The sequence below is a fragment of the Cyphellophora attinorum genome (genome assembly GCF_001299255.1).
Source record: "Cyphellophora attinorum strain CBS 131958 chromosome Unknown Contig1, whole genome shotgun sequence".
Taxonomy (NCBI): domain Eukaryota; kingdom Fungi; phylum Ascomycota; class Eurotiomycetes; order Chaetothyriales; family Cyphellophoraceae; genus Cyphellophora; species Cyphellophora attinorum.
In genome coordinates this window covers 970,045-994,414 of record NW_017253229.1, presented here as the reverse complement: position 1 = coordinate 994,414, position 24,370 = coordinate 970,045, and the positions used below count along the sequence as shown (strand labels likewise).

At 53.5% G+C, this 24,370-nt stretch overlaps 14 protein-coding genes across 14 annotated transcripts; 7 read left to right on the top strand and 7 right to left on the bottom strand.

Annotated features, from left to right (window-relative positions):
• Positions 1 to 632: 632 nt before the first annotated feature.
• AB675_611 (uncharacterized protein) lies at positions 633 to 1,193 on the top strand (the record flags this gene model as incomplete). Its single annotated transcript, XM_018146385.1, has 1 exon — positions 633 to 1,193. The coding sequence occupies one exon, from the start codon at positions 633 to 635 to the stop codon at positions 1,191 to 1,193; it is 561 nt and encodes a 186-aa protein (XP_018005446.1).
• Positions 1,194 to 1,387: 194 nt separating this feature from the next.
• AB675_610 (uncharacterized protein) lies at positions 1,388 to 2,179 on the bottom strand (the record flags this gene model as incomplete). Its single annotated transcript, XM_018146374.1, has 1 exon — positions 1,388 to 2,179. One exon carries the CDS (start codon positions 2,177 to 2,179, stop codon positions 1,388 to 1,390), a length of 792 nt encoding a protein of 263 aa, XP_018005730.1.
• Positions 2,180 to 2,480: 301 nt separating this feature from the next.
• On the bottom strand, positions 2,481 to 4,372 carry AB675_609 (putative MFS-type transporter; the record flags this gene model as incomplete). Its single annotated transcript, XM_018146364.1, has 7 exons — positions 2,481 to 2,588; positions 2,641 to 2,763; positions 2,833 to 3,099; positions 3,148 to 3,334; positions 3,387 to 4,075; positions 4,132 to 4,202; positions 4,255 to 4,372. The coding sequence occupies 7 exons, from the start codon at positions 4,370 to 4,372 to the stop codon at positions 2,481 to 2,483; spliced, it is 1,563 nt and encodes a 520-aa protein (XP_018005893.1).
• A 413-nt stretch (positions 4,373 to 4,785) lies between these two features.
• On the top strand, positions 4,786 to 6,173 carry AB675_608 (Fumarylacetoacetase; the record flags this gene model as incomplete). The annotated part of the gene is made up of 3 exons (XM_018146353.1): positions 4,786 to 5,202; positions 5,256 to 5,757; positions 5,809 to 6,173. 3 exons carry the CDS (start codon positions 4,786 to 4,788, stop codon positions 6,171 to 6,173), a joined length of 1,284 nt encoding a protein of 427 aa, XP_018005988.1.
• Positions 6,174 to 7,775: 1,602 nt separating this feature from the next.
• On the top strand, positions 7,776 to 8,354 carry AB675_607 (uncharacterized protein; the record flags this gene model as incomplete). Its single annotated transcript, XM_018146342.1, has 1 exon — positions 7,776 to 8,354. One exon carries the CDS (start codon positions 7,776 to 7,778, stop codon positions 8,352 to 8,354), a length of 579 nt encoding a protein of 192 aa, XP_018005535.1.
• Positions 8,355 to 8,596: 242 nt separating this feature from the next.
• AB675_606 (uncharacterized protein) lies at positions 8,597 to 10,248 on the bottom strand (the record flags this gene model as incomplete). Its single annotated transcript, XM_018146333.1, has 4 exons — positions 8,597 to 8,860; positions 8,917 to 9,123; positions 9,176 to 9,707; positions 10,148 to 10,248. The coding sequence occupies 4 exons, from the start codon at positions 10,246 to 10,248 to the stop codon at positions 8,597 to 8,599; spliced, it is 1,104 nt and encodes a 367-aa protein (XP_018005355.1).
• A 1,112-nt stretch (positions 10,249 to 11,360) lies between these two features.
• Positions 11,361 to 12,806, bottom strand: AB675_605 (5-methylthioadenosine/S-adenosylhomocysteine deaminase; the record flags this gene model as incomplete). Its single annotated transcript, XM_018146323.1, has 1 exon — positions 11,361 to 12,806. One exon carries the CDS (start codon positions 12,804 to 12,806, stop codon positions 11,361 to 11,363), a length of 1,446 nt encoding a protein of 481 aa, XP_018005432.1.
• Positions 12,807 to 14,376: 1,570 nt separating this feature from the next.
• On the bottom strand, positions 14,377 to 15,021 carry AB675_604 (FAD-linked sulfhydryl oxidase ERV2; the record flags this gene model as incomplete). Its single annotated transcript, XM_018146313.1, has 1 exon — positions 14,377 to 15,021. One exon carries the CDS (start codon positions 15,019 to 15,021, stop codon positions 14,377 to 14,379), a length of 645 nt encoding a protein of 214 aa, XP_018005524.1.
• Positions 15,022 to 15,340: 319 nt separating this feature from the next.
• Positions 15,341 to 15,883, top strand: AB675_603 (uncharacterized protein; the record flags this gene model as incomplete). The annotated part of the gene is made up of 1 exon (XM_018146302.1): positions 15,341 to 15,883. The coding sequence occupies one exon, from the start codon at positions 15,341 to 15,343 to the stop codon at positions 15,881 to 15,883; it is 543 nt and encodes a 180-aa protein (XP_018005603.1).
• Positions 15,884 to 16,910: 1,027 nt separating this feature from the next.
• On the top strand, positions 16,911 to 18,053 carry AB675_602 (putative branched-chain-amino-acid aminotransferase TOXF; the record flags this gene model as incomplete). The annotated part of the gene is made up of 3 exons (XM_018146291.1): positions 16,911 to 17,099; positions 17,171 to 17,411; positions 17,443 to 18,053. 3 exons carry the CDS (start codon positions 16,911 to 16,913, stop codon positions 18,051 to 18,053), a joined length of 1,041 nt encoding a protein of 346 aa, XP_018005710.1.
• Positions 18,054 to 18,357: 304 nt separating this feature from the next.
• On the bottom strand, positions 18,358 to 19,338 carry AB675_601 (uncharacterized protein; the record flags this gene model as incomplete). Its single annotated transcript, XM_018146280.1, has 1 exon — positions 18,358 to 19,338. The coding sequence occupies one exon, from the start codon at positions 19,336 to 19,338 to the stop codon at positions 18,358 to 18,360; it is 981 nt and encodes a 326-aa protein (XP_018005795.1).
• A 1,014-nt stretch (positions 19,339 to 20,352) lies between these two features.
• AB675_600 (Tropomyosin-2) lies at positions 20,353 to 20,902 on the top strand (the record flags this gene model as incomplete). Its single annotated transcript, XM_018146269.1, has 2 exons — positions 20,353 to 20,690; positions 20,740 to 20,902. The coding sequence occupies 2 exons, from the start codon at positions 20,353 to 20,355 to the stop codon at positions 20,900 to 20,902; spliced, it is 501 nt and encodes a 166-aa protein (XP_018005897.1).
• A 222-nt stretch (positions 20,903 to 21,124) lies between these two features.
• AB675_599 (Ribosomal RNA-processing protein 17) lies at positions 21,125 to 21,832 on the bottom strand (the record flags this gene model as incomplete). The annotated part of the gene is made up of 1 exon (XM_018146256.1): positions 21,125 to 21,832. One exon carries the CDS (start codon positions 21,830 to 21,832, stop codon positions 21,125 to 21,127), a length of 708 nt encoding a protein of 235 aa, XP_018005965.1.
• Positions 21,833 to 22,095: 263 nt separating this feature from the next.
• Positions 22,096 to 23,084, top strand: AB675_598 (uncharacterized protein; the record flags this gene model as incomplete). The annotated part of the gene is made up of 3 exons (XM_018146245.1): positions 22,096 to 22,193; positions 22,240 to 22,889; positions 22,942 to 23,084. The coding sequence occupies 3 exons, from the start codon at positions 22,096 to 22,098 to the stop codon at positions 23,082 to 23,084; spliced, it is 891 nt and encodes a 296-aa protein (XP_018005809.1).
• Between the last annotated feature and the right edge of the window lie 1,286 nt (positions 23,085 to 24,370).

The window sequence follows — 24,370 nt, the reverse complement described above, 5'->3', positions numbered from 1 at the left end:
CTGAACCTTGCCAAAGTAGGGGAACCAACGGTAGCGAACTCAATTAGCAGCGGAGGGCCCTGTTGGAGTGGGGTGGACGGTGGTCGTCTGACGGGGCGCCAATCAACAACCCTACTGCAAGCAATTAAGCAAGAAGATACTCGGCTCGACATGACGCTCTCTGAACACTGGCCGTGACCCAACCCCCATCTCGATGTCATGCTCATCCCTTACCCATCGGGCTTGTTTAGTCCAGTTCGAAACATGCCAGTAACGTGTCAAAGAGCGCAGACTGACGTCTGACAGCTGTGCGTTTGCAGAAGCATATCACCGAAATTGCGACATGCTCAGACTGTGGATTGGATGTCAGCATTCCACTACACCCCGGAGCTCATCTGCGGGCACGAACTCTACTGAAAATAGGGTACAGAAATGCACAGACGGGAACCTCGGATAAGAACGGCACCAATGAGGGGCACCCCGTCGCTCCACGACATCGAGATGGGATTCTGCAGATGGAAATGAGCATTCTATCGAACTCGACACTGAACAACATCTCACATCAACCACAGTGGTGTATGCTGTGGACAGCTGTCTGCAGGCACACGATTCTATGTGCAACAAAGTCCCACTCGGTGTTGCGTGCTGTCAACATGTCTCGTGTGACCAGCCCTAAAGTCCTGTTTGACTCCCTTGCTGGCACGTGGACGTTGAGTCGGGATCTCGAAAGCGCAAACGTAAATGAACCAAATGGGAAATGCCTTGGCACTGCCACATTCACATCGAGACAGTCTTCGCCTGTCTTAGATGCCAATGGCAAGTTGCAGGTAGCGGAAGCCGAGATGCTTTATCACGAGCAAGGCGAGTTCCAGCTGCCATCCATGATCAAAGTGCCGTTCTCGAAGAAATACGTTTGGAAACTGAGCAAAAGCGAGGATAGCAAGGATGGAAAGATCAGTGTCTGGTTTACAAAGCCTGGATCAGAGGCTACTGATTACCTCTTCCATGATATTCATATCTCTGTCACCGAAGGAACAAATGAACCATCCTTGATTCAAGGAAGTGGAGGGCATCTCTGCGTGGACGACTTTTACTCGACGGCATATGAGTTCAGCACTGATCTAGATGAACGTATACAGTCATGGAAGACAGTTCACGAGGTCAGAGGACCGAAGAAGGACCAGGTGCTCACCACAAATTTCTCACGCGGCTGATCGCGGACACCCGGACTTATTCGAGACCGGGTGACTACAAGCGAGTAGCTGCAGCATATAATCGACTCTAGACAAGACCGGTTGACAAACACGCGACACCTGTCTCAGCACAACTATATCCAAGCACGTAGCCATATCACATGAGCAATTGTTTGCTAGCGCGATCCCATGCCCCGTGCTCTAGTCTTTCACCGTCACAACCCCTTCCCGCCCTTTCCCCTCCCACCGATCCTCCCATTTACAACCCCGTACACCCATCCCAACACAGCCGTGTTCGTCGCCATCACAACCGCACTCCCCACAAACAATCCCACCCTTCCCGCCCACGGCACCATATCAAAGATGGGATACGGATAGAACCCATTCCTCTCATAACACCTCTCGATCCACCACCAATATCCCATTGCAATGCTCACACTCAGCCCGAAACTCGGCAAGGCAGTGATCGTCCAGGGCGGACTCAGCAATAACAGATCGATGACCAGGGCGATGCTGGGGATAGCGTGGAAGCCCAAGTCGGGAGCGAGAGGAAGTTCCAACTCCTTCGGCACGACGAGTTCAGGGTTGATGGCGCGCAGGCCCCAGTAGAGGAGAGAGATTAGTACTTCCATGGGTGCGGAGCAGACGCTTAGGATGTTTTTGAGGCGGAAGAAGGTACGAGATAGCGTCAGATCGGCGAGGAGGCCGAAGAGAAAAGTCAATGTTGCAAGTAGCAGGCCGATGATGGTCAAGTATTGAAAGTGCCAGCCATAGGAGCTGTTGATGTGGTTCGGGTGCGTTTCGAGCCAGTAGAAGGAGTTGGCGAAGGAGATGAGGCCGAGGGTGTGGACGATGAGAGAGATTGTGCGTGAGGGGGAGCGGAGGCGTTGGAGGGGATGGTGCTTTTCGAGTTGGCTGAGGGTGGCTTGTGGTCGGCGGATTGGGGAGATGGTTTCGATTGAAGTTGAGTGGGTTTGTGCTTTGGGGGAGGAGGCGGGGCGTGCCATGGTGCGCTATGTTGGCGCTGGATATTCTCAATTATGCGATACGGAAAGAATGATCCAATATGCAAATGAACGGTAAGGAAAAGACGCAATGTTCCATCAAGGTAGCTGGTAGTTAGGAAAACGGAGAGTTCATGAATTCCGGGAAAAAGTAAGCTCGACGTCATGAGCTGGTTGCCTCCTCACTCGGCAGCTAGGCGTGATTTTCTAGGCTCAATCTAGCAACGAGGCCGCGTGGATTTCTGCCGGTCTCGCGACCGCATCCATCGGCTCCGAACCCTCAGCAGCTTTCCTGGCAGCTCGATTACACTGTGAATCTGCTTGTCCATGCACGAATGCGTTCTCCATAGATATACATCGGTATGGTCGTCAGAAAAGCTAGTCCTTCAATAAGGACGTTGTATCCAGCAACCTGTGCGACAACATTAGGCTCTACAATTCGGTAAAGTCATTAATCAACTCACTTTGATGTAGCCATCTTTGTTTACCCAGGGAATCACGGCGAAGCTCAGTGCGAACGCGAAAGTGTTCTTGCTTGCCGTCAAGATTGTCAGGGTTTCTCCGGCCAGCGGGCGATATGCGTCTACCTGAAGTTCTTGTTAGCCCCACCACTGGGTCCAGAACACAAGACTGAGCAGAGATCGAAGGCATCTTACCACGTATGTTACGCCTATTGCGGGCACGGCACACAGCACAGCGTAAGTGATACCCGTACCGACAATTGGCACCATCGAAGGCATGTTGTTTCCCACACCACAGCCCCAAAGCATGAGACCAATGGGCCCAAACAGGAAGGGGGGAATCAGAAGCCACAACCGGTATTCTGGCTTAAATAGTCCTCCCCTGCGCTTTGCCAGGGCGTCGATCAGATAATCCGTCAGAGGTCCCCCAGCGAGACAGCCAATTGCGGCACAGACCAGGTTCTGCCGCGACGTGAGCATGCAAGGCTTTCTTGTGGACATCGGACTTACAGCGACATAGATGTTCCCAACAGCAAGCTCGCTGAAATGGTACTGCATTGGGAAGACTCCTGCATTGGCAGTCTGTTGGAGGACCACCCAGCCAAGACAAACTCCGTACGTCAAGGAGCCCCAGATGACAGCGGGATACTGGAGCGTTAGGAACGGTCGCCACCAAAGCCACCATATCGATGTTTCACTGAGGCATGTCAGCCGCTGCGCTGTGTCGCTCTGAGACATCTTCAACTCACCGGTCATACCAAGACGTGACATTCAGAGACGAATGCCAGCTCCGCTTTGCACCGTTGCAAATTTCCTTCAGCTGATCTGCCGGCAAGCCTTCCGTGTTGTCAATATCGGCTGGCCGTTTGAAGTTGGTCTCGGCACAGAAGAGGATCGTGCAAATGAAGGCAAAACCAGTCAAGATGGCGTTCATTCCGAACACCCATCGCCAATTCGGATTAGCATTTGCGACCAACCCTGCGAACACGCCACCTAATGCACTTCCACCGCCTATAGCAAACGTGTATAGCCCTACCTTGGTACCCCGCTCGTGCAAAAAGTACAAGTCCGCAACCATAGCCGGACCCAAAGCCTCCGAAGCACTCGCACCGAACCCCTGAACAATGCGAGCACCGAGTAGCGAACCCCAGGATCTTGCGACCGCTGACCAGATGCTGGAGGCAAAGAAGATTCCAGAGCAAAGAAGCAAGACAGGGCGTTTGCCGATCTTCAGGCTCAGAGGAACCCAGAAACAGTTCCCAATTCCTAGGAAGAGGATGTTGAATGTGATCAGATAACTGCCCTTTGCGAGGTCGACATCAAAATGCTTGACGATAGGAAACAGGATAGGGGCGAGCGAGGCGGTTATGTAGTTGGACAAGAGGACGAAGAGGAGGACGGTGGAGAAGACCAGATGCTTCCGTCCTGTTGACCAGGTCTGAGAGTCAAGACGCGTCAGTTGCAACACAGCGAGAGGCAGTAAGACAAGCTTACCAAGGGATCATTGGGGTCGTGAGACGGACGAGGCAGCAAGAGTTTTGCCGTCACGTTACCGCTGCCGTCCTCTTGAGACACAGGTCAGCCACAATCTTGCGCGTTGTTGCTGGAATGACATACCCTGGAATAGGTGAGCTTGCCCGACTATACCATGGCCAGCACCCGAGAGTTGCGCTCTGTCTGGCTCCTCAACATGCAAGTCCCGCTGGGAGGGCTTCTCGGCGATCTTGGTTTCCATGGTGTCAGTGATTGGGAACGACTACCGGAGTATGGACCGTGCCATGGATGTGGAAATTCCAGGTATCAAATAGGTCGATCTTCTCCATTCTCTTGGCTCTCGATCCGAGTACGGGGTCTCCATGGCTCCATAGTTCTCGAAATCCAGGCCCAGACTGAGTATGGTCCTTCGCCTGCCTGTCTACCACTGCATTTGCCGATCGAGCGCCTCAATTTCCCGATCATGTGGGAGCCGCTTAACGAATTATCTGACTAGACCCATCAACACTGACTCCAGACAATGAGGCCGCTGGCTAACTTACAAACCCCGACGTATACTTCTCTTCCTGGCGTCCAGACCTCTTTACCTCCACTATCTCCAGAAACACTTTCAGCGAAGGCGAGTGAGGAGATCACTTCAACGCCGTACAAACAATGGCGTCCTGGATTCCTGGTGCGGCAGAGTCGGGCTTCTCCCTCCAGAATCTGCCCTATGGTGTTTTCAGTACCGCCGTCTTAGACAAGCGCATAGGCGTAGCTGTCGGTGACCAGATTCTCGACATGAGGGCGATGAGCGAAGAGGGTATGCTCGACGATCTTCAATTCGACACAAGAACGCTTCTCGAGCCCGTTTTGAACGCGTTTGCCGCTCAGGGGAAGGATGCTCATCGCAGGCTCAGACACAAGTTGCAGAGACTGCTGGCGCAAGACTCGGATCTGCCTTCGGAACTACGCGACAATCCAGGTCGACGAAACAAAGTTTGTATCCCAGTGGCAGAAGCAACAATGCACGTCCCAATGAGTATTGGCGACTACACGGACTTCTTTGTCGGTCTATATCACGCACAGAATGTAAGTCGAGGGAAAAGCTATCGCCGACACTCACTGATACCAGTATCACGCAGTGTACAGAGATCATTAGGCCTGGCAGCAAGCTTGCCAAGAACTTCTACGACCAGCCCATCGGCTACCATGGACGGGCGTCGTCAATAGTTGTATCAGGTACTCCGATCAGACGTCCAAAAGGTCAATTTGTGACCGACAGCGGCAACAAGGCTGGGCCCAGCGAGAAGCTCGATTTTGAGGTAGAATTTGCTGCCTTTGTTGGCCGTGGCAACGAGATGGGATCCTCGATCCAAGTCGCAGACGCCGAAGAGCACATTTTTGGGGTGGTATTGATGAATGACTGGTCGTCGAGAGATATTCAGATGCAAGAGTCAGCTCCGCTGGGTCCATTTAACGGGAAGAACTTTGGCACGACCATCTCATCTTGGATTGTGCCATTGGAGGCTCTCGAGTCTGTGCGTACTCGGCCACTGCAGCCAGACGAACAGAAGCTGCTGCCGTATCTTAATGAGAAAGACAGGAAGTCGGCATTCGACATACCCATTGAGGTCACGCTTGAGGGTAAGCTTGCCCACTCCCAGAGTATTGAACGCGGTTGACTGATCTCGTCAGATGCATCTGGCGCCTTTGCACTAACCACGTGCAACACCAAGTTCGGAATATTCTCGTTCGCTCAAATGCTTGCCCATCACACCCTTGGAGGCTGCCCCATGAGGCCTGGGGACCTCATAGCAACAGGTACATTGTCTGGGCCGACTAGGGAAGAGCTTGGGTGCTTCTTGGAATCAAGCTGGAATGGACAGCGGTATCATGAAATGGAGGGTCTCAGTCAGAGTGGTGGTGATGGACGGAAAACCAAGCGGCTGTTCCTCAATGATGGTGATGTGGTCGAGTTTCAAGCGAGGACCAAGGGCGCTCTCGGAGACGTCTCCTTTGGCCCTTTCAGAGGTCAGATCGTGCCGGCGAACAATCCTTGACCTTGGAAATGCTTGAATCCATTGACTTTCGAACGTTGAAGACTCGGTACCTCAACAGCCTGCCAAGACAGCATTGGCTTTACTCCATTCAATTTGCAGCGGAATTGTGCTTGGAGCGTTTCAGAGGGGCCCAGATATCTCGAGTCGTAATCCAGGTTCTTGTCGCCGGTGGCAGAAGAAGCCATCGACGCCCACGAAAAGTGGACAGATTCCGAGTCAACCGGTCTGTGTTGAGCTCAATTGGAAACCGGTTGACTGGAAGTCTACAGCATTCCCACGGACCGGATGACATTCGCGCCCGCTCTGTCCAGACAATCTATTTGGCAGGAGCGTTCAGCTGAAAGCCTTCGCGCCTTCCCCTCTGGACACTTCGTGCAGCAGGACCGTCCAGCTGACGACGAACGCACCTGCCTTGGTAGCCACTTTCTGCAGCAAGGCAGGAGCGATCAATTGAGGGCATATGCGCCTGCCTTCTTAGTCACGTACTGTGGCACGGCAGGACCGACTAGTGGACGTCATTCGCGTCTGCCTGTCCAGATTCCTCTTCTTCGGCAGGAGCGGTTGACTGACAGCATTCGCACTTGCCTTGCAAGACTCATTCTGCAGCAGGGCAGGAGCCACTGGCTGATCCGACTCTGCGCCTGCCTCTCCATGTACTTTCCTGTGGCAGGAGCGTCCAGCCAAGGAATTCGCGCTTGTCATACCTGACATCTACTGGCAGTGTTGCAGGAGCGATTAGCTAGCGTCTTTCGCACCTGCACTTTAGCAGCTCTCTGCGGCAGGAGCGTCCACGGGCATCCGCACTGGCCTCTCTAGTTGCACAGCAGCAGGAGCGTTCGACGGTCATTGCACCTGCCTCCCTGGACACGTTCTACGGCAGGAGTGACTGGCGGAAGGATTTCCCGCGAGGCACAGCCACAACCGCTGGCAGGAGCGCTGGTTTCTAGGCATGACCGCTGGGCGAAGTTCATGGTGGAGAGGGAACAGGAAAGTGAGGACAGACAGCATTGTAGAAGCACGACCATCCACGTGGGTAAGACCGGTTGTCGAGGCGATAAGCAAGCCGGATGATAGGCAACCTTACACGAGACCGGATGACGAGAGTCATAATGGAAGACTCTGCCCAGTGTTCTTGGTCTTGGTTCTGAATTACAATATCCCTGGGCTGCAGTCTGCACAAGCCATGGTTTCGGGCGATCCAATCAACTTTCAGGCGAGGTGTAAGGTTCAACGACGACCGGCAAACTACCAAGGTCTGTCATATTCCGTGCAAATGCCGATCGGACAAATGTTCAGACGTAGGAATCCAGGCAATGCGCCCCACGCAGCGGAGGAGTTCCTGACCATAGCAGTGATCGACTCGGCACAGGAAAACAAGTAGACGTCGCTCTCGAAGCTCTGTGTTCCCTTCTCCCACTTGCTGCACAATCCGTCCAGGTAATTCGTGGAAGTCGTTAGTTTGTTCATCATCATATTGGTAGGTCAGAACAGCAAAACTCACGCTGTTAATCTCGAAGGAAAGAGCTCAGTCTCTGCTCCCAGGTGACGATCCCCCAGTTCCCAATCACACGCAACAAAGACAGCATAGTCATAACGACCACAATGGCAGGCGCCCAGGCTCTACCCTCCAGCCTGACCGACCCAACGATCCATGTGACTGCGCACAACGCCGAAGGCAAAGCCATCGTCCATTCTTCTCACAAAAACGACTGGTCCTGGTATCGCAACAACAGCGTCGGGTTCAACGTCGTCTACACCAACACGTTCCCTGCCGACCTCAACAACCTTGCCGATGTCAAGGCACACGAAGCGATCACGGCAAAAGGCACGCTGGGCCTCGTCAACCCCAACGGTACGGTCTGTCGGATTGTTGACTTTGGACCGACGAGCACTGGCAGCACGCCACTGATGCACCGCACGCAGAGCTTGGACTTTGGTATTGTCTTGGAGGGGGAAATCGACATGGAGCTCGACGATGGGAGCGTGACGCGGCTGCAGAAGGGGGACATTGCGATACAGAGGGGGACGATGCATGCTTGGAGGAACCCGAGTGAGCAGAAGTGGACGAGGATGTTGTTTGTTTTGCAGGATTGTCAGCCTATGGAGGTCGGTGGAGAGAGGCTGAAGGAGGATTTGGGGAGCTCGGAGGACATTCCTCGGAGCGGAAATGATCAGAATTGATCTGATGGAGGGTAGGCTGCCCTTCGGATTAGATGTGCGCGGAACTCGAGGTCGGCTCCTCAGGATGTGGCTGCGCAATTTCTCACGTCGGGTCACGTCTTTCACCGAGTCTCTCAGGCGCGTGTCCTTCCGTAGAACCTTGGAGCTCTAGCTGTGCACGCTAGAAGCACTACTAGATTCTTCTGCCCAACCGGGTAGGGGACATTGCTCTTGGCAAAGGTTTATGATTTCAGTCTGTCAAGCTATGCATTCTCCCAGTCCACCACTGCTCCACTGTCCATGTCAAGGAAATCCAAGCTCATCGAAGCAGCGTCGAAATGACCGAAGTCGAATTCATCAAGCATCTCGGGATAGAGAAAAGTGTTAAAGTTGTCGCGGTTGTACTGCCCAAATTGCCCGCTCCATAGGTTACTTTCGGTGTTCTCCACGTGGCGTTGGCTTTGGTCATATCCAGGAGGAACATGCACGGAGTCCGCAGCATTTGCTGAATCGGCAACAGCGGTGATCTGCTCGTTAGGCGCGCGGCTGAGTCGGGATCCGGGGCGCGGTTGTGGTCGTCGACCCCGATATCCATCACCTCTTCTCCAGGATTGGCATACACACCGTCGCTGGAGAATAGGATGGCGTTGAAGCCCAGGATCGTATCCCTTACCTTTCGCGCGTTCCCTCGAAACTCGGTGAGGTTGACTGGGTCGATGAACTTGGGCTCGTTCTCCAGTCGCTTGGGGTTCTCCGCATGCATGCGGTACAGGTAGCGGACATACTTTTCCTACAGATCATTGTCAGCCATTGCTTTTGCTTATGCTGAGAAGGCAACCCACCGAGAGGGACGTGAAAGCCCAGTACTTGGCCATTGCGTGAATCACTGCTGCATTGGTCCTGACCATAGCCTTTGCTCGATCTCTCACATCTTGATTCGTGCACCACAGAAATGGTATCAGGATTGCACACCCGCAATATGCTGCGTAGCCGATAAAGCTCGGGAGGGTGCCAAAGTCTTGTACCGTGTTGAGCACAGCCTCAAACAAGGTCGAAGCTGCGCAAGCATGATCGAAAGCGACCTGTGCCGAAACCTGCGTGGCGGATAGACTGTGCGTTTCTGCTGCGCTCCAGGAGAACAGAGGTACCACAGATGCATGGAGCGCCATCAAACATTGGTTGTACACGGTGTGGATGAGTAACAACTTCGGTAGTGCCTGACGCGAGATCTCCTGAAGCGTCGTGGGATTTATGTGCAATGAGCTCGACAATTGCGATCTCCATTTCGACAGTCTTGCATCCAGCTCATACAGAGAGGAGATTCTGCCATCAACACTGTTCTGAGGTGACCTCAGATGTCGACTGACATCCGACCTAGAGACGTATTAGCGGTGAAGCTCGCAAAGAAGTGCTGCAATAGCTTCCCATAGTGTCACGACTCTCACCATCTCGCAGTAAATGCCATCGTTCGTGCCACCAGTATCGAGCGACACACGCGGCAGGCTAACAACCTGTCTCTGGACATCTTCCTCGCGGGATGGCAGGGTGAGAACCTTTGTGCGCTCGAACGGGGCAAACACACCGGCAGTGTCTGACGAGTGGCACGACATCAGGAAGCAAGCCCAGTAGCGACGACGAGACATCTCCGATGTCCAGAGATGTTCTCTGCCTGCTTTGTCAACGCCACATCCGAGAAGATGTGCTGTTAGCGCTGCATTGCCTGCATTTCGTTGGACTCAGCGTCGGTTGTTGTACGGGCTGGGTGGAAGTTACCCTTGTGAATATATGATCTCCGCCACGAACCCTCGGCGTACCAGAGCAACGCAAGGTTCATGAAGGTGACGATGTTGTCTTCATGTGGTCTTTCAACCTCCTTCAGGACCTGCTCTGCCGCCCGCTCCGCCCAGTCGGCCATGAAACCGTGGTCCTTCAAACTCAAGTTCCCATTCGCATCTTGATGGAATCTGACAACCATGAACTGACGTGGACAGTTCTCGACGTCGATGACTACTTACCTGGCTGCGAACGCACAAACACTCAAGACGACATGGCTGCACGCAGAACCCGCGGCTAACGCAGCCAGGAATGTAGCTTTGTGGAGGAGCAATGAAGCATTGTACACACAGGAGTAGTAGGTATCGACCAGACTTAGCAGTAACGCGTGCGGAACACCCAAGGGATACTGCTCAGAATTTCGACTCTGCTGGGTCGCCTTCTGTGGTTGCTGCAGAACGTCTATGAATGGTAACCCGTGAGCAATCTGAGGCGGCGTTCTATGCGGAGGCGTGAGAAACGGCGGAAGTCCGACGTTTGTGGCAGTGTCAGACCGGCGAGCTCTTCCCCCCTTGACAGTCGGCCTCGGCTCAACCCAGTCACACTTGTGGTTGTATTTCTCACATCGCTGGCAGACAGGGTGCTCGCCAGAACAACGGACCTTTGCCGGGTATCAGCACAATAGACCATACGCGGCGTGGAGTGGGGGTACTACCTTGTGACTCTTGCACTTGTTACATGCTTTCCGGGGGCGTCCTGATCCAATCTGCATGCCTGCTCAGAAACTCAGCTTCTGCGACCGGCAAAGGCCATGACCGAGAATCAGCAGGGGCAATTCAGAAGCTCATGCTCACGCTTGTGTTATGATGAAGAAGAATCCCGAATCCCGATCGGAAAAAGGGGACTGGAGAACTGGGACATGGGGGATGCGGGGACGCATCAACCGGGGATTCGGAGCATCATGCTAATTTTTGCTACCACAGATTCAGCCGTTGAGCTTCACGTGTTGAGCTCTCTACGGAAACAGCGAGTACAAACAGCGTTAAACTCACGTCCACATGTACAAGGATGAAGTTGGAACCTTAAGTGTCTGCGCTGCAGTGAACAAGAGCGCGCCTTTCAGAGACATCTCCGACACAGTTTGCCTGTATGCGCGTTCCAGCCGTGGAGGTACACCGCCGCCAGGTCTGCTCCCCTGGAAGTCGAGACATTCACTATCTCATGCCGCTGAGAAGCTTTTCTGCGAGACGTTGATCAAATCGAGTATTTCACGCCACCGTACTGCTCGCCACGCATTAGTGCGGCTGCTGCTGCCTCAACCTCGTGGACGGGAGCACGTTTGGACCGTTCCATGATGCCCTCAGCAGAATCCCGCAGATCCTTCAGGACCTTTGGCATGTCCACACCAGTCAATCTGCCTCCGCTTTTGACAACTACACCATCAATGAATACAGTGTCGATATCCGAGCCGTTCGCATACATGACAATTGCTGCCACGGGGTCGGGCACGCCGGACAACCTGAGAGAATCGCATTTCGTGATGAGGAGATCTGCCCGCTTGCCAGGTGTAATGCTGCCAATGATTTCTCCTAGTCCGACTGCTGTTGCTCCGCCCTGTGTCGCCATCTCGAGGACATCATAACACCGCCTTGCCACTTGTGAGAGTGGCTTATCCTGAGCTTCGTTCTCCAGGTGACGTTGAGCTTGCAGAACAAGGCGCATCTGTTGGAACATATCGGCCGGATTGTTGGACACAATGTCGACACCCAAACTGGCTGTACAGCCGTGGTCTCGCGCCTTGAAAGCGACGGGATGGCCCATTCCCATCTGCATCTCCGTATCAGGCGTCACCGAAATGGCTGCGCCAGAGGCATGGATGGCATCCAACTCATCACTCGCGAGACTGGCGCCATGACTGAAAAGGAGATCATTCTTAAGGATCTGCTTCTCGTTGAAATGCCGTACGAGGTGGTGCTTCGTATCGTACTTACCCATCGCAATGTGGCCAGTTATGACAGCACTGCCTAGGGATCGTCCGTGCTCAATTTCCTGGATGGCTTCCTCGTAAGTGCAGCGCTCGAGCTCAGCAGGCGCGAAGCCGAATCGGAGAACATCGTGAGGTTCGTTGGACTTGAAGTGTACGTCTCTGACCCGCCGAGCATCGTCGAACCTCCAATTCGGTGTATTCACCTCCTTCTCATAGTCCAGGGTCGATCCATTCCACGGCGGATTCTTGAACAAACCATAGCAGAATACTCCCCGTATCTTCGAGTCCTTCAGACCGTTGACTGCTGCGTCCGCGTGCTCGGGCGAGTTCATGATGTGAGAGTGATCGATCAAGAACGTGATGCCATTGTCGATGGATTCGAGAGCGCCGCCGTAGTTGCCCAAGTATGCATCTCTCGCCGTATAGCATGAGCCGTACTTGTTTCGGATGGCTAGGACATAGTCTGTCAGGACATGGTCGCAGCATACAGTGCGAAGTTGTGTTTGCCAGGTGTGTCTATGGGTGTCCACGAATCCTGGAGAGACGATACAGTTGCTACCGTCAATAACGTCGACGCCTTCTGGTGCTTTTATTCCCTGCTGAACTGCTTCAATGGTCCCGTTGTGAATGAAGACATCGCAATTTTCCTGGATGCCGATTGTTGGGTCGATCGACACGACTGTCGCATTCTTGATCAGGTACGAGCTATTCATTCTGGCGTTAAGAGGAAGCGTGTTTGCCGACCTGCCTCTTCTTTGAGACTATAGGGACAGGGCCAGAGCTCGCTGCTGATGCTTATAACATATTTGAGCACCTACGAATGCGGACACACTTAAACATACCTAGGCACATTTGTACTTGCTCTTGCACTTGTCTCGTCTCCATTTCCCGATCATGGATTCTCCGATCACTTCACCAATGGATTTTTTTACGCAATGTTAGCAGAAGCCCGCCAGAATCGGACGAATAATGAACTCCAGAGCTGATCATGAGCACGAGCAAGAGGATTCGCCCGCAATCTGGAGACGAGCCGACGGCCAGATTGAATGAGGAAATGTCGAGAAGGGAAACGGGCAGGAAGCGAGCGACCCAACACGAGTTCACGAGCCCGCCTTCAATCTTCGTGTGGACTCGGACCAGGCCCACTATCACGTGACGATGACGGCCGTACTGCGTCCCTCCCTCCTGCCTCAGTTCCTCGTCCCTTATTATCTTAGCCCGCTATATCCATCTGCGCTCCCACAGTCACAGAGTTCCCCATGTGCCGAATAGACCACATAGCTCTGGGAGGAAATGCGAACCAAACATATGGAGGGCACTCTGATCCAGCCACTCCCGAGCGAGGGCTCCTTTCACTTATGATGTTGCCCTCGCTGGCTTCCCCAATGATAAGCCGGCTAGCGATATCTACCAGGAACGTATAGGCATCAGAATAGCTCAAGGAGCCGCACATGATGTAGCTCGTTCCAGATCTTAGGCACAGGTGGCCTGTGCGTCAAGAAAGCCTAGATCCCGAGGCCAGCATGTTGAGGAACCTTTGTTTGAGCAGCTGTCCAGAATAGCTAACGGTGCAGACAAAGGACTCGTTTGAGTACCTTTGTCGACCCAAGAGCCTGGACAGCACGTGGCTAGCATACTTGATGACTCGACTCGCTGCAGAGCGAGGCATAACACCACACCTGTGTAGCCTACGACAGACAGGCACGATGTGCATGACGGTCCAATACTATTTCTGCTGCGGCCACCCTGCTACACACAGGTTCCGCAATCAGCTCTGCCAGCAATCAAAAGGCCGGTCAATGTGCCGCATCCGAGACGTCAGCAAATTCATTGACAGCGAATGCCGACGATGCGCTCTCGATCGTCTCCGCAAGGCGCAGAGCTCGCGTCCCAGACCGACTGCTTTCGATGATGTCTGGTACATTCCGACTCGGTGCTTCGTCGATATCGGCTTTCGAACACTAGACCCTTTCCTGTCTGGGTCGTCGGAACCTAAGTCACCGCTCACAGGCGTGCCAACACTATCGCCTTTGACTACAGAACTGCCACGGAGGGCAAGTCTGTGGGAACAGCCTTCCAGCCCACGCACAGAACGAAGTCCGATCGACAAGTTCTTCCCCAAGTTCCTGCGGCTGAAGAAGACCAGTCCGTGTTGTGACGAGAAGTCGTTTGCAGATGCCTTCCAGGCAGTCCGACTGGAGGATTATGATGCCCGGATCGAGGGTCGGATCATGGATAATCATTGCGAGTCTTTACAGTGACTCCTTCGAAATCAAAATTGTTTCACCCGCCGCGTGTTGGTCCTTCTCTTTCAATACCAATCTTGCCCGTCTTTGCTACCTCGTGACTGTCCTCTCCTGCCTTCGACATCGCCTCCTTCTCGTCATCTGCACATCCGCAGTCATAGAAGTCACCGATCTGACTGCAGTCGAAGATGTCCTTGTTCTTGCTCTTGTTGACCTCGTTGTGCACATGGCATGCCCAAACAGCAGCCGCAGACCTCGAGGACGTTTGCGGTGGGAACTGTTCAAGGATGCCTTGGAAATGTGTTGCGCATTCGCCGCATGGATATAGTCTCGCAAACAGGTGGATGTAGCTCTTCAGCGCATCGCTCTCGTCCTGTGTAGGCTTGTCCGGAAATCTAGCCATCGTAGTGTGGAATAACTTCCATGCTGCCCGTCCCAGCTCCTCTTTCAACGTCTCGTTGCCTAGATGGCTCATTATTGCGTGGCCAGTCTGCACTTCTGGGACTATCGTCGGAACCTCCGGCTGCTTTCCCTGTCCCTTCTGCATCCATTTCGGTAATGGGGCGGGCGCCGCGGACAGGCGGTCTTCAGTCCTGTCCTGAAGGCTGATCCACATTATGAATGTGAGGAACAAGAGCACGGCTGTCACCAATATGATGCCTGGCGGCGGTGGACGAGGCATTCTGGCGGTCTCTCGCCTCCCTTTGGGGGAGAGTGAAAGGTACAAAGGATGGACAGTGCGTTCGAGGCACGATATGCAGTGCTTATTGCTGCGCGGTGGTCTTCTCCACTTTGCCAACTTGGACGGGCGCCTGATCACGTGTGCCTATCCCTTCAAGCCTCAGGCTGTAATGTTCGACTGGCGATGCCTTGACTGTCGAAGACCTGAAATTACATCGAGGCGAGCTCAGCTTTACAATCAGGCTCGCGCCGCGTTCGGCTTGCCCGTCCGCAGACCACGGGTGTCCACAGACCGTGTTCGCTGCACACAAATTGCAGGGATGGCCCTCACCATGCTGACGCTGCCTACTGAGGTTCGATCGATGATATTCCAGCTCGTCATAATTCGACACATTGATTACTATTTCCCAAGGTACTATCGAATGGACAACCCTAACGTGGAGCTTTTGGTTATCTGCCGGCAACTTTACCAAGAGAATCTCCCGCTGTTGCCGACTAAGCTAGACTTGTATTTATGGGGCACGCATCTCAACACGCTCAGTCATTTCGTTTCCCAGGTGAGCCGTATCAACAGCTGGACTTCGGACAATCTGCTTGACCGTGTCGGCTCAATTGAGGTGCGGGTGCCGCGGCTGTCTTTCAATAGTATCACAGGCGGAATCTACCTCAAGGACCCTCTGGGACAGGCGCCTGCTCGAGATCTTGCACAGCAACTCAGACGTTGGGGATCGGATCCATCGCTTGTACGTTACATGATGTTTCATGGCATCTACGAACCTTCTATGCCTCTACTCCCTGTTGGCGACATGAAAACCATTATGTTGGAGATACCAAGAGATGGAGAAGGAGGTGGTACCAGATAGGTAGAGCTTACTGTTCGCCCGCTTCCCAAAGACGTGTCGCCCGATGACGTGGGGCTCGAATTTTCGGCGCGTACGAGGAGATGGCGTAGACGGGCGCAATTGTCCCCACGCAATCAGAGACTCGTCACCCAAGAGTTCTACCGTACCATGCGATTGCAGTCTGCATGAGATACTACTACCAGTGTGTACACTTCTCCGGTCATCTGTCCGCAGAAGCACGCCCGATTCTATCTTACCGCATGAAGAGGCATTTTTGGCACGTTAGAATGTTGATCGTTTACGGGTCAGGGAGGGCACTGACGGCCCGATAACAGGTCGCTGGCTGAGTAGGCGTTTTGGAAAAATCCTTACTTAGGCGTCACTTCGTAGAAATGGTCCGCTCCGGACTTTTTGGCCAGGGAGGGCGCTATCGGAGCCAGCGCTCCCCAAGGCGCCGACTTTGTAGAAACGCTCACGACTTCTCGTCGAGGTTGCCAGTCTGCACCTCGCCGAGGAAGGTACAGGAGTAAGATGCTGACGTGGAGCGATCCTTCCCGATCTTGTTGTCAGCACTGCTTCGAACCGTGTCCACAGCCCACAGAAATGCCGGGAAACGTATGATGTGGTACGAAAGTGATGGTGGCTAGAAACAGAGGATGAATGAACTGACAGGAAGGGCGTTTGCCTAGTCAGCGGATCCAATGCTGGCATTGGCTGAAGCCGCCAGAGGATCCGATCTCGGCGACCCGTGAGTAAGGCAAATGGAAGAGCGCACAAAAAGTTCTTCTAAACGTCAGCCGAGTCAAGTATACCATTGTGACGCACATCAAAGGGAGTCAAACAGGAGAATATCGTTGTTGTTCGTCCTGTCTTATTCTTTCCGACGAGAAACTCTACTTATAACGCCGCTTCCATCGTGCCTGCTCTTTCCTGAGCGAAGATTCTTGGCACTATTTCTATACGCTGTCGACTGCTCACACGACTCTACCCTGCTCCCACACTTGCAGCCAGAACCCAACCCGTGCATCGCTTCAATCACCCACCCACCATGGCCAAATTCCCACCGCCCCCAGTCTCAACCATAGACTGGTCCAACGTGGGCTTCAAAGTCCGCGAAGTCAATGGCCACATCGAATGCAAATTCACCCACTCCGGCTCAGCCCAATGGTCCGCCCCTCAATTCATCACCTCACCCCACCTCTCCATCCACGGCATGGCCCCCGGCCTCAACTACGGCGTGCAATGCTACGAAGGCATGAAAGCTTCCGCCGTCCTGACGGCTCCATCTCCATCTTCCGCCCGGACCAGAACGCTCTACGCATGGCACACTCCGCTGAATACATCTCCGCCCCTCCCGTCCCCCCAGAGTTGTTCACCGAGGCCGTCAACCTGGCCGTGGCGCTCAACGCAGAGTACGTCCCGCCCCACGAAACCGGCGCAGCGATGTACATCCGGCCTCTCCTCTTCGGGAGCTCCGCCCAACTAGGCCTGAATCCGCCGGACGAGTACACCTTCTGCGTATTCGTCATGCCCACGGGCGTCTACACGGGTGCACGCCGTCGATGCGCTCATCCTCGAAGACTTCGACCGCGCCGCACCTGAGGGAACAGGCAGCGCGAAGATCGGCGGGAACTATGCTCCCGTACTACGACACTCCGAGAAAGCACGCAATGCCGGCTTTGGCATCACGCTACATCTGGACAGCAAGACTCGAAGCGAGATCGATGAGTTTTCCACTTCTGGATTCCTGGGCGTCAAAGTCAATGGCGACAAAACCACAATCGTAGTCCCCGACTCAAAGAACGTGATCAAGTCCGTAACCTCAGAATCAGCATGCCAAATCGCGCGGGATGTCTTCGGATACAAAGTCGAGCGACGACGGATACCGTACGACGAACTCAAGGACTTCCAGGAAGTGATGGCATGCGGCACGGCGGCGAGTCTGGTGCCGATCAAGAGCATTACGATGAAGAGTACGGGTGATAAGTTTGAGTATCCGGTGAACGAGGCGGGCGATCCGGGGAAGGTGTGTGAGGAGTTGTTGCGGACGTTGAAGGGGATGCAGATGGGGAAAGTGGGGGATAAGTTCAAGTGGTGCCATACAGTGACTGAGGCGCCAGAGGGATTTGGTGGGGAGCAGAACGGGAAGGTGATGAATGGAACAACGAACGGTGTGGATCAGCTTCCTTAGGACGAGGCTATGGGGAGGGCGGAGCTGTTTAGGCTGTGAGGTTGCTGGGGTTGCGAAGGGCTGCGTGGCGAGTGCTGAAAGCGAGCTTTGGTATTGCTAGGTATCTATATCGTGGTGGTTGGTCGGCGGCTTGCCGTATTGATACAAAAACCAGGCGCTAGAGCTTGTTCTCTGATCGAATCCCGAGTCCTGATCGATCCGCTCTCAGGTGCCCATCCGTGTAATAATTTCTCAAACCAGTAGGAAAAGGGTATCGATAAGTGTCGTAAAAGTCCCCAGTTTGCGAGGACGTAAGGACTCGCACTCAGTCTTCCGGCGTATTTAGCTGAAAAACCACCCCATCGTCTTTCAAAGCGAGATCTGGCTCCTCGGCTCCAAGAAAGTCGGTGTCAAATAGCGTGTCTGAAACTCCGTTGGCGATGTCTTGCTCTTCCAGAAGCTCATATTGTTTCAAGCGATCCCACATACTACTTCCGATCGGTGGTTGACCATAGAGCTGGACGAAGTCTCTCGGGTGGATTGAAGATTGCTCAATCGGAATGGGCTTGGAAGCCACTTTCTTCTGGCGTATTTGATCCGCCGCGGGAAGAATTGAAGGTGCCTTCCTAGCCTTCGGGAATCCAATGGTGTTCTTCGATACTGAAGATGGCGCTGGAGACGATGTGGTGATGTTGCTGAGTGGTTTCCGCTTCTGATCAGAGGCCTTTGTGCCTTTCAACGCAGCCGAAGGAAGCCTGATCCCAGGCTCTGACAGGACCGAAGCGGCTGATCTGGCTTTGGCTGTGTCCAGTCGCGACTTTGGCCCGGCCGCAAGCATCTGATCGACTTCTGCGTCCAGCTCCTCATCTGTGGGTAGCTTTGGAAACACTATGGGCTCGGAAGCTTTTGCCTCCATCTCTTCTTTGAGCTTCTGCTGTCTCGCCAATTTCTTCTGCCGAAGTGAAACGCCATTGTCATCCGTTGGTGATGTGCAGTAGATCTCTCCATATCCATTGAAGAAGTTTTTGCCTTGAAATTGCGGGAAAGTGTCATCGTAGCCAAAGTCTATCGGTGGGTCAGGAAGGTCGGCAACAGGTGGCGGGGCGTATCCGAAATCTGGTTCATCGTCTTGCTCCTCGAGTTCCTTCAACACATCCGCATTTACGGGCTCTGTTGGCGCAACCACAATCTTCGATTTGGCTGAACGCCTGCCGGTCGAGGCCTTCTTCAACGTCTTCTCTGGCTTGGCTGTCTGCTGAGGAAGAGGTGTCTTGAAAGCCTGGCCGCGGGCGTTCGTCGTCTTCATGCCCAGAGGTGCTCGATTCGGTGCAGGAGTGACGAAGGCATTGTTGTCCAGCTTACTTGATCCGTCCCTGAGGACTGTTGTCTTCCCTTTTTGTGTAAGCGGTCTATTCTCATCGTTGAGCGTTCGTCGGAAGGGCGTCTTGACCGGGCCTGGCGTCTTTGGTTGTAGCTACGGATCCCTTGGTTGAGAGGTTTGTTCGCCGCTGTAGTCTGTTGGGCATGGACCCGGTTTTCTTGATCGCGTGACGCCAGCATTGTCGATGCGATATGATGCTGCTGCGGACTGTTGATGTTACAAGAAATGTCGTTACTGCGTGAGTCGTGTTGCTAAAGGACTGCCAGCAGAAGGGATGGTCGTTGAGTAAAGCATCAATTCAATGTTTACGATCTGCTCGAACGAGACTAGCTCTATCGTCAGTGACCAATCGCGGCCGCGGCGGTGAAGATCGACCTCAGGGGCTGGGCTTAGGCACAAAGTGTGATCCGCGAGGGCAGAAAACCAACTCGTCTGGGCGTTGCTGGGGTCCGTGCTTACCTGAAACAGTGCCTAGCGGCTCCCCCACCGCTTGCAGCCACAGAGGGGACCCTGAAAGAACATCCAAGTCTGCGGTGTGCGTGTGTTCATCCCACTTCGACCTCATCCGTCCTTTAGATACACAATTGACTGCTGACCTTGTTCTTTACCTTCATTATCGTCCTGGTCTTGTATTCTTTGTTTGACAAATATCGAGATCTCAACAGCTAGACATCATGGATCGCATTAAGGAGGTACGTCGCTCTGCACCGGCACCTGCACCTGCCCGTCACTTGCACTTCCCTTCCCCGCCGTTTTCGTTGCCCAGGCAGGCATCACCCAAACAGTGGCAGTCACGACTTCGCCAATTGCGCACTTGCCAAAAAGCGACGAATATAAACCGCCTCTCAAGTCTTGCGTTGTGCAACTCTTCGGCATCACTACCATCGCGATCATTCCCTACAATCCACACTCTCTCAACAACCACTCAAACCATCCACCATGGCTTCCGGTACCCAGGCTAAGTTCGTCCAGAAAATGAACTCGCTCCGTCTCGAGGCGGACGAGAACGCCGCCAAAGCCGAGGAGCTCAAGCAAAAGGTCAAAGATCTTGAGCAGGACAACCTCACAAAAGAACAAGAGATCACATCCCTCACACACCGCAACCAGCTTCTCGAGTCAGAAGTTGAGAAGCTCGAGAACACTCACAAGGATCTGAAGAAGGAGAATGAGGGTTCCGCGTCCCAGGCCGCACAGCACGACTCCTTGACCCGACGAGTGCAAGTCCTTGAGGATGAGAACGAGAAGGCCGACCAGACACTACGTGAGACCAATGAGAAGTACGTTGAAGTGAGATACTTTGATAGAGTATGTTCTGATTATCCATAGGCTACGTCAGACCGATGTCAAGGCTGGCCACTACGAGCGCAAGGTCCAGGCTCTTGAGTCTGAGAGAGACGAGTGGGAGGCCAAGTACGAGGAGATGGCGAAGAAGCACCAGACCCTCCAGAAAGAGCTGCAAGAACTTGAGCAGAGCATGGGCTCTCTCTAGTCTCGTCACGAAGCGGTTTGCTACAGCCTTGACAGCGACCCCAACCAGTCGTGACGAACGACGACTGTCGATCTGTCCTGGAGGACTCCCCGCTGATACCGTTATTGGCGAGCGCATAGACTACGATACCAAAGAGCGATACCATGAGCATGCAATTGGACTGTGAGAGCCATGTCACATCTGGGCAAGTCAGAGAATGAGAACAACCATTGACACATCGGCCTATTTTTCTCGACGAGCCTTGGCTTGCTTGCTGTTCTTTGCCCGCTGCTTTCCCCTTTCGATCTTCCGCTCAGCTTTACTTTCATATCGAAACTTCTTGCGTTTCTTCTTCGCCTTGGCTGCTGCGTCTTTCGGCTTCTCAATAGTCCACTTCCGCTTGCCTTTGGAGCCTGCATCTCCAGTCTTCTTGATCGCTTTGGACTGCTCAACTACAGTTTGAGCTTCGACTTCATCGTCCGATACGGCATCGTCTCCATGAACAAAGCCGTCTCGATCCACAGCCACTTCCTCCACCACAACACTCGTGTACTTGTCCTCGTCAACGTACTCTGCCTCATGATCGACCTTCTCCAGCACGGCCTCTGTCACTACCACATCATCGCCATCCTCACTGTCGTTCTCACTCTCGTCGCTTCCTCCCTCCGACACTTCCTTGATTGGAGGCTTGAATGTTGCATCCACCATCCTGACTCGCTCCTCCAACTCCCGCTTCCGCTCCTCACGTAGCTTCTGACGATGCTGGCGTTTCTCATCCTTTGCGCGACGCTCTGCTGCTTCCTGCGCTGCTTTTGTGCGCTGTACTTTGCGTCTGTGGAAACCTGTTAAATAATCTTGTCGTGCATCTAGGTTGAAAGTGATTTCTTCTGGTTGGGGGCCTTTAGATTTGGGTAGAGGTGTTATACGCCGCTTCTTGTTTGGTGGCGGCATTATGGCGATTCTGGCTATCTCTGACACTGCTCGACGTGACCCACGTCCTCAGGCTTGTTGAACTCTCCAGGAATATTTCTCAATCGAAAATGTGAAGTAGACAGCCTCGTGCAGTAGATCGACGAGGCTCGCCGGGCAGTCAACCGGTCTTGGGTCAAAGAATCACCGGCTCCGAGCGTCATAGAAGGCCGTCAACTTAATCGATGTCTAACCGTCTACGGTTCGAGCATCTCCGCTGCGACACCTCACACATAGCTGCTGCCATGCGATCACTGCAAGTCGCCGCGCTGGCGCTCGCGGCCAGCCAGTCCGCCTATGGCTACGTCGACACATCACCTTTCTTCATGTTCTCGACCTCCGAGTATGTATCATTCATGATCTAGATAGTCGCAAGCTGATCAGACCAGTCTTCTCAACTCCGCCCCAAAGCTGTCCAGCGCAGCAGCTATCACATCAGAGATCTCTCGAACACTATCACTATGTCCTTCAGACCACTACATCATCGTCAGCCAGCCTGGCGTTACAGCAAGAGACTACTCATCGAAGAAGACAACACCAACGTTAGCACAGCGCCTTTCGTCGAAGGGCTCACATGGAGTTCGCTCGAGCGTTTCAATACCTGACGTAGTCGGCGAGATCGATACAGAGCAATGGCGGAGGTCACTGCAATCAAACTGCAAGCTCGATGTGGTGGTTGTGGATGCGACCGCAGGGTCGATACCAGCCTATGCCTCGTTTCCAAAAGCTCTTCACGTCACAATGCCAGCACCAGCTAGCTCTACGGCATCGGAAGCCTTGGGTGACAACGATGCGCTCCTGGCTGCCATTCTAGATATGCTTCCTTCAAGCGACTATACGGTCCTGTACACCACCTCTCCCAGTCAAGGCAAGAAGGATGCGGAGCCGGCTGGCGGCTATGTCATGGATTCGGAAGCACAGGAGATGCTTCACATTGACTTGAAGCGGGATCTGAGCCCAAGAGCAAGCAATTCTTCTAGCGGCAATACAACTCTGGTGGATGGGGCTTTGTTCGAGCGGTATCAATTCTTCACGCCGGGTAAGCACATCTTTGGTAAATTATGCACAGGAACACTAACAAAGCGGCACAGGCATCTTCCAAGGCCTTCTCGTAGGCTTTATCCTGCTATCGATCCTGTATGTCGGCATTTCAGCATTGTCAAGTCTCAGTGTTACCTACGGGGCTTTCGACAAGGAACAGGGGCAGCTCGCCAACAAGAGCAAGGCGCAATAAGCCTCGTTGTGAGTGATGGGCAAATGGGTGGGTTTATTACGATTTGTAGCTTTACTAAAGATCTATAGCTGAGAAACGTGGCTTGTCCAAGCTACAGTATGCGTGGACTTCGGTCAAATTCATCTGTCCTGCGTGCAGCCATCTCCGATGCACTCTTTCTACTATGACCAGGTATCATGCTCAACATCGTCGAGACGGACCCCACCATTAATCATCCCTTCACGACCTCATCGTCCAACTAATCTAGGGGTCACCAATCTTCAGAAACAAACCAAAAGCGGAAGCACATGCCCTAAACAACGAGCAAGGCCTTGACGTACAAAGCCTCCGAACACTCGATTTTGACCTGTTTCAGTACCACCCTTTCGTGGCTAAGTACTGCGACATCGTTCTCGTCGACATGGAGGAGGCACATGGGTGTGATTCTGGCAGATCAGATATCGGCATGGCCATAACTCGTCCTGACGAGATGAGGCCGTAGTGGTCTTAAGGATGAGGCAACAGCGGAGTCGACTTCGGCTTCTGCTCAAACATCGCATCGAACTTCCTCAGAAGGTATCTCAACCTGTCTCCAGTATTGTATGCCTGAGGCAGATATTCTGTGTGCTCCGGTAAAGATCTTGGCATACGAATCTTTAAACATTATTCCAACAACGGCGCGATAAACATGAATGCAACAGCACGAGCAAACACTTTTCGACCGACGAGGTGTGACTTGTCTGCGCTTCGAGATTACGACTTTGGGAGCCTAAAAATTCACCATCGCCACCAGTCGCCTCTGACTCAGCCTCAAAACTTTGCGGGTTCTCCTGGCTCGGCAGCCTGGGTATACCATGTCCAGATCACGTATACCTGATTTCGAGCCGCCACACATCAGGTTGTTGAAATTGAATGGCAGGGCACGCATCTCGTCCATGTTGAATTCAGCACCATCCACATAGTCGCTCTCCGGCAGGTCTTGCGACCTCGTCGCCCAACAAACTTACGCCACATTCGCAAATCCAGCGCGGCAGGCGAGCAAGCTGCCCACTGCCTCCGTGCATCGACGGACACCGAATCGTGACATGATGGCCCAGCACCATCGCACCCAGCAATCACTCTCCAACAGAATTCCAAGGCTATGTATTTCTGGCGTCGCTATAAACGTAGGCTCAACAGCTCCTTCTGCGAACGTGTCAGCATGGATCATTCGAAGAGAGGAGCTCATTTACAAGACTGAGAAAGTTCGGCGCGCCTTTGATGTGCAGCATTCCACCCTCCTCCACAGTGCACTGATGCTCGCTGTG